Below are 6,917 nucleotides of genomic sequence, written 5' to 3'. Positions count from 1 at the left end.
AAAATGCTGTGTAAACCTTGGTAAGAGGAGTGTAAGATAGCACTTGGTAGCAAACCCCATTATGGATCTTGGGACGGTTTTGGATGCTGTGCCAAGGCAGAAGCCACCTTCAACCAATGTGGCAGAAGAAGGAGACAACAGTATTTCTTAAAGCCAAAAGCAACAGTGGCTCTGAGCAAGCCGTCGGCCACATCAGCATGAGACGTGTGAGATTACCTTTCCTTTCACCTTGGAATCAGCTACAGCTCTGCTCATTTTGTCATCTGGTGAGTTCACATGGACAGCAAAAGCAAAATGGTTTTAAGATGAAGGAGGGAAGATTTAGGTTGGATGTCAGGGGGAAGTCCTTTACTATGGGAGTGGTGAGGTGGTGGAACAGCTGCCCAGAGAGGCTGTGGATGTCCTCCCCTGGAGGTGTTGAAGGGGCCCTGGGCAGCCTGGTGTGGTATTAAATGTGGAGGTTGGTGGCCCTGCCTGTGGCAGGGTGTTGGAGCTTCATGATCCTTGAGGTCCCTTCCAACCCAAGCTGCTCTATGGTTCTATGTAATGTAGGGTGGAAGGAACATAATGTTCAAGGGTGTTTATTGCTGGTATGAGAAGGTGGAACTCTTGCTTTAACACCTGTTAGTTGTGTTAGTGTTATGGGAGGAGCACAAGTACAAACTGCAGGATTATTCTTTTTAAAGGAAGCTCAGCTATTTCATTCGTGTTTTTAAGTGGGTCAGTGAAGGCACGGATGTTTGATCAGAGGTGATTGATGAGTGACACAGGAACACACTCTGCAGCCTTGTTTTCGAAAGCAGTGCCCGATGTGAATCAGAGGAACTGACCCCAGAGATACAGTTCCTGGGGTGCTGTGTTGCTGCTGTGCCATGAAAAAGGAAGAGATTCACAAAGGAGTGTTTCTGAGACGCAGTGGCTGCACAGTACAAACCCATGCGCTGGAGCTGCAGCCACGTCATCACCTGCTGTCCTCTGCTGGTGCTCTGAAGTCCAACACCGATAGTTTCAGAGGACCACAGCAGGGAACACCTCCCTCCAGAAGTCCAATGGAAGCCTATTCCTTGTGAACTTACTGAGCTGTGTGCCTGGGGAGCGGCAGAAGATACCCACATTCATTGACTTCCTGCCAGCGGTGTCCTTCAGTGTCGATTCACACACTGTGCTTTGGGCTGCCTATGGCACTGCCAGGCGCTGTGCAGGGGCTGCCCGGTGCTGAAGGGACAGCTGTTGGTTTTCTTCCCTGCCGTCTGTTGGGGTATATCGGGATTTCCTCCCAGTGCAGCAACACCAATTCACAGAGAGCCAATGGAAACGTGACGGTTGGGATCTGGTTCTTCAAAGAGGAGCGTTGTGGTTTATCGTTGTTTGTTTTCTTCATTAACATTCTCAAAATGGCAACAAATATCCAGGAGTTGTATTTTGTTCTGCTGAACTAAGTGCAGTTATGCTCCATGACTTAAACTGTGCTTTCTGCTTAAATGGCTTTACGTTCTAACTGGTCAAATAGAACGAACGGGCTGTCGAATAGTGCAGCTTATCCTTCTGCTTTGACTTATTTGCTGCTCTTCTGCAGTACGTAGCAAACCTTACAAATAATTCTGCAACTCTCCAACATCAAATTTCTACAGACAAACGTTGGTGTGCAGCCCTTGCCTTTTGGTATGTAAGCTTGGGCAGGGTCACTAAGGAGTACCTACAATCCCAACGCAGGCAGACCTGTTGAAAGGCAAAAACTGCTATGATTCCTTCTGCCTCTGTCAAAACCAGAGCTCCACGTCTCACAAATGCAAGTGACAAAAGCATGGGGAGAAATACAGAGCGCAGTTCTGTGCTCTGGTGCAGCTGAAAGTGGTTACAAACAGTTTGCAAGTCACACTGACTGGTGTGAAGCTCGAGTAATATTCCACCATTGGATTAATCCTATTTGTTCTAGCATAATGGTTGTAAAAATCAGATTTAGACAAGAGTACAAGTAATGCGAGATTAGCAGGCTTCTAACTGAGCACGTGAAGGACAAGCTGTTGGCACTGACTACACAGAGAGCAGCAGCACCCCTGCAGTCTCCAGCAGACACGTGCTTCTGCAGAGGGGCGCACTGAGCTTCCCTTGGCTGTGCTGGGGCTCCCAGCTCTGCAATGGGAACCCAGCACCTCCCTGTGGATGAGAATCCAGAGCTGGACAGCCATGAACAATGGTTAAACTAATGTTAGAACAGGTGTTTCTACTTCCTTGTGTGACACAAACTGTAAATTCACTCTGGGATTTCACTGAAAGCCCCTCCTGCCCACCCCCCTACCCTTCCCCCAAAAAACCACAACAACAGAAAAAATACGTTTCCAAATCATTTATTTCCTGAAGTATCAGACTACCCATCCCCATCATTTTACACAACACAAGATAAGGATATGAACAAAGTGAATTTATTTACAAAGCTATTTGACAACTGCACTATGCTATGCTAATACATTTTAGTGTTAACTAACTCTCTATGCTATCTACTCCGCTGTTCGCTGGCTCAGTCTCTGCATTCAGTCTCTGTATGTAAGGTCACACGGGCGCAGTCATCTGGGCTCTCCTCTTCCGTCCGTTTCCTCCGTGGCTGTTCTGGAGCAGCTGAGCATCGTCTCCTTGAAGGTCGGATGACAGGAGAAGGCTGAGCAAAACAAATGCAAAAGAGAAGAGTTGGTTGCCACCAGGTCAACAGGGACAATCACAAAGAGAAGGGAAGAAAGACTTTGAACTGCAAAAGAGAAAGCTGTGTATGAACAGGTCTGTCGTTTGGTTCCGACCTCCAACTCAGGCTAAAGCATTTTGAAACTGGAAACGCAGATGCAGAACATTTCCCGTCATCTTCAGCTCCTCCACTGCCCTGCCTTATCTCATGGGCACACCCCTCCCAGCCAGGAACGTTCTGTGTGCTGGGCCACGAGCACAGACACTGACATACCTCCCTCGGCGCAGAAGGCGCGTCCTCTTCTCCCCGACGATCTCCCAGCAGGTCACGCTTCCAAGAGCCGCTGTTCTTCAACTCCCTTGCAGTTCACGTACTGTCAAGACAAGAACTGCCTTGCCGTCCGCTATTTCCCTATCCACTGCCATCAGCCCCCCACAGCCCCAGGGCTGCCCTCCCCCTGCCCCTCGCACAGCCCGCACTGGGCTGCCAGCCCATCACCTGCAGCTGCCCTGGTGGGGCCGCAGCTGCAAGCGGGGCAGTGCGGGGCTGCTGGGGCTGCCAGGGAGGCGGCTGCAGCACGAGTACCTTCCTGTGAGCAGAAGGCGCGTCTTCTTCTCCGTGATGCTCTGCTGGCAGGACGGGTCTCTGCAGAGCTGCTGTTCTTCTGCCAGCACTGGGGCAGCATCAGGTGTTGCTCTTCACCCCATGCTGGCGGGGAGAGTGGTATCCCAGGATGCAGTAGCACATCTGAAACAGAGATTCTTTTTAGCAACTTTCTATATCATACTCTATAAATTAACTACCTTTCAGTCACCCATCTTTCTATCCTGCATCCCCCTATCAGCTATCTGGCTATGATCTAACTACATCACTACTAACTCTTGCTTACTGCTAACTACCTTGCTATCCACAAACTACTTCTCTAACAATAACCCACCTATCTGCTATCTGTTCACTACCTTTATACCACCATCAGCTATCTATCTCACTATCTACGTCACTATCAACTAATCTACATCACTATCAAGTAATCTATGTCACTATCAACTAATCTACGTCGCTATCAACTAATCTACGTCGCTATCAACTATCATGCTACCCACTATCTATCTATACAACAACTATCTCTATCTCCTCACATTCCTCATCTACATCTACCGGCCCCTGATCCCCCCCGGGGCTGCTCTCCTCCCGTCCCTCACACTGCCCGCTCTGGGCTGCCAGCCCGTGATCTCCCTGCTGGTAGGCGGGGCTGCTGGGGGCTGCTGGCGGCTGCGAAGGAAGCCGGGGGCTGCAGCACGGCCAGAGGAGGGGTTGCGAAGGGAGCCGGGGGCTGCAGCACGGCCAGAGGAGGGGCTGCAGCCAAGGAAGCCAGGGGCTGCAGCACGGCCAGAGGGGCTGCAGCCACCACCGGCCCCAGCAGCACGGGCACTGCCAGCCAGGGGTGGCAAGGGCAGGCAGGGCGGCCCAGGGAGCCCGCAGCGGCGGTGGGCACGGCGCGAGGTTGGGCGCCGTGAGAGGCCGCAGGTGGCACGGTGAGAACACCGTGCGGACGGGCGCGATGCGGGCGGTGGGTGGCGGCAGCGGGCAGGGCGCCAGGAGCCGCCACGTGTCGCCGCGTGCTGCTGCAGCGGGGGCCGGCAGGGCGGCAGCGGCCGCTCGTGGCGGCGGACGGGCGGCGTCGGCCGGGGCTCTCCTCTTCGGCCCGGCTCTTCCTCGGCCGCGGAGGCGCGGGCGGGCATCGCCGCTGGAGTCGGCGGGACGGCGGAGGAGGAGCTGCAAGAAACGCGGAGAGCGGAGTCGGTCGGCACCGGGTCGAGGGGGAGAACGAGGAGGAGAAGCGGGACCGCGCGTCGCGTCGCGTCGCGTCGCGTCGCGGCACGGAGAGCCCTCGGCTCCTCCGCTGCCCGGGCTCCTCTCCCGGCTCGCCCCTCGCCGCCAGGAGAACCTTCCGGGCGCCGGGCCGCGTACAGACACGGCCGTACCTCGCCGTGCGCGGAAGGCGCGTCCTCTCCTCGCCGGGCGCTCTCCGCCCTCCTGCGGCGTTTGCCGGGCACGCCGAAGGCCGAGCGGTCGTCGGCTCCGCGCCGGCTCTCCCCGCGCCGAAGGCGACCGCCCGTCTGCGTGCCGCGGCCCTCGGCGAAGGGCGAAGCGGCCCCCGAGGCCTCGGACGGCCCCTCCGCTTCCCGGGCGGGCGGCGTTCGTGCCGCGGACGGCTCCTTCGCCGGGCCTCGGCTCCGCGTGTGCCGGCGGCGGGCTGGCATGGTGCGGAGCGGCCGGGTCGCGTCCTGCCGGCTGCCCGCGGCTCCCGACTGGCTCCGGGTTCCAACCGCCCCCGCCGCGAGGAGCGCAACGGCCGCTCAGCCCCACGCGCCCACCGCGGCCCCGCGCTGCCGGAGCTCGAGGAGCGTTGGACGCCGCTCTCAGCCGCGGGGTTGCGGTGCGCGGTGGTGCCGCGTGGAGCCGGGGGTCGCGTCGGGCACCGACGGCGCTTCTGGCGGAGGACATCCTGTGGTTCTCCGTGAAGGGCGTCTGTGCTCCGATTTGTACTGACGATATTAAAGGGGTTCTCATTACGAGGAATGCCTGTCAGTGTTGCCTGGGATTTTTGATTAAATGTCATTGCAGTACCATCTGCAAACAACACTCAACTGGGAGGCGCTGCAGAGAGATGCTGACAAATTGGAGGGCTGGGCAACTGCGCAGTTGATCTGAAGTTAAGGAGAGCAAGTGGTGGATTCTGCCGCTGGGATGGGACAGCCGTGGCTCTGTGCACACCCTGCGGGAGGGGAGGCTGCAGAGCAGCCCCACCAAAGGGCTCTGGGGGTTCTGGTGAAGGGCAAGTTGCATCTGAGCCGGCAGCGTGCCCCGACAGCCCAAAGGGCCAACCGTACCCTGGGGTGCATCAGGCCCAGCACTCCCCAGGAAAGGACCGTCCCGCTCTGCTCTGCTCTGCTCTGCTCTGCCCGGTGCAGCCCGTGAGAATGTCCGACACCGCTTCCTGAAGCGGTTGCATTCTGCTTGGGATCTGTGCCCAGCAGTGCCCGCAGCCTGCCCTGCTGCGCCGTGAGAAGGCAGGTCCTAGCCTGGGCTCAGATGGCTGCAGGCCCTCGTTGCTGTTGGTTCCTAAGGCTTCCAAGGCGATGCTTTGGCATCCCCCACTTAGCCAGGTGCTGCTCCCCCCATCCCCTTGGCTGGCTTATGCGCAGCTGTTCTGTTTTCGAGCTGTTCTCCGGTCCTTATCCTTATGGCCTTCATTCTCCTTGTTATTCTGGACCTAGCACCTGTGAAAGTGCTTGGAATCCCTTGTTTTCTAATACTCTCTACGTAAACTATCTCTATTTGCCCCTTATGCCTACCTTGTGAAGCTGCTTTCTCTTTTCCTGCTATGAAGCCCTTCTTTCTATACTGCAGGGACCCGATTTTGCCCTTCACTTCCCCCCTTTTCTATAATCTAGCAGGACTTCTACCTGCTAGATTCTCTAATCTATTCTATGTGTCCCAAAATAGGTCCCACTTTCCACCTTTTGCCTTAGCTCATGTTTCTTCCATATCTCGTATTCTTTTCTTGTATTTCGGCACAGGCAGGCAGAGCACTTTATCATCACACGGGTAAAACCAACAATCAGTACTAAGATGATACAAAGTAGGAAGAGCTGCTTTAACCATCCTAGATTTGGTAGCCAGCTAGTAAGCAAGTTCCATAAATCTTCCTTCCAGTTGGTGTCATCCTGACTTGTCCTATGTAGGACTTTCGTCTGTTCTCAAATTTTCCTTATATCTGTTTCAGTTCTTAAATCCCTACTGATGTAAGCACAGCAACTCTGATTTATTTATTTATTTTATCTGATTTATAACCTCCGATATTGCCCTAAAATTTCCATATTCCCAACTACACTCTCTGCCTGTCAAGTTCCGTCATCCAACCCCCACCCCACCTTTACCATCAGTTTTTCTGTCTACAAAGATAGATCTAGTAAAGTTAATATCTCGTAAATCAAACTTAGGTCCCTTTTGTGACTTGTCTTCTATCCCAAACTTACACTTTCCGTGCTCTACCCAATCTGGAATGGTCCAATTTAGTGCCACTATCCCATAAACTGGCACCTTTCCCTCCCCTCTAGGGAAGGCAGTGCATATCCAACAAGATTTGTTGAGAGCCTGGCCAATTTTATCAGTTATTTTTAAGTAGCTATTCTCTTGTCAAGCTGTGACTACTGCTCCAATCATGCTGACTATT

General features: G+C 54.4%; 1 protein-coding gene across 2 annotated transcripts; it reads right to left on the bottom strand.

Moving 5' to 3' along the window:
• Window positions 1–2,332: 2,332 nt before the first annotated feature.
• On the bottom strand, window positions 2,333–5,200 carry LOC112533347 (proline-rich protein 36-like). 2 transcript variants are annotated; one of them, XM_040646434.2, is made up of 4 exons: window positions 4,663–5,194; window positions 3,263–4,453; window positions 2,951–3,050; window positions 2,333–2,656 (listed from the first exon to the last, which is right to left on the bottom strand). In XM_040646434.2, exons 1-2 carry the CDS (start codon window positions 4,939–4,941, stop codon window positions 3,788–3,790), a joined length of 945 nt encoding a protein of 314 aa, XP_040502368.1. In that variant the 5' UTR covers window positions 4,942–5,194; the 3' UTR covers window positions 2,333–2,656; window positions 2,951–3,050; window positions 3,263–3,787. The 2 variants fall into 2 exon arrangements, with proteins under 2 accessions (XP_040502368.1, XP_025010415.2); XM_025154647.2 differs by lacking the exons at window positions 2,333–2,656; window positions 2,951–3,050 and having other exon boundaries at window positions 3,817–4,453; window positions 4,663–5,200.
• Between the last annotated feature and the right edge of the window lie 1,717 nt (window positions 5,201–6,917).

The sequence above is a fragment of the Gallus gallus genome, chromosome 12 (genome assembly GCF_016699485.2).
Source record: "Gallus gallus isolate bGalGal1 chromosome 12, bGalGal1.mat.broiler.GRCg7b, whole genome shotgun sequence".
NCBI lineage: Eukaryota > Metazoa > Chordata > Aves > Galliformes > Phasianidae > Gallus > Gallus gallus.
The sequence above is the reverse complement of the archived record's forward strand: the minus strand, read 5'-3'. Positions and strand labels throughout refer to the sequence as shown.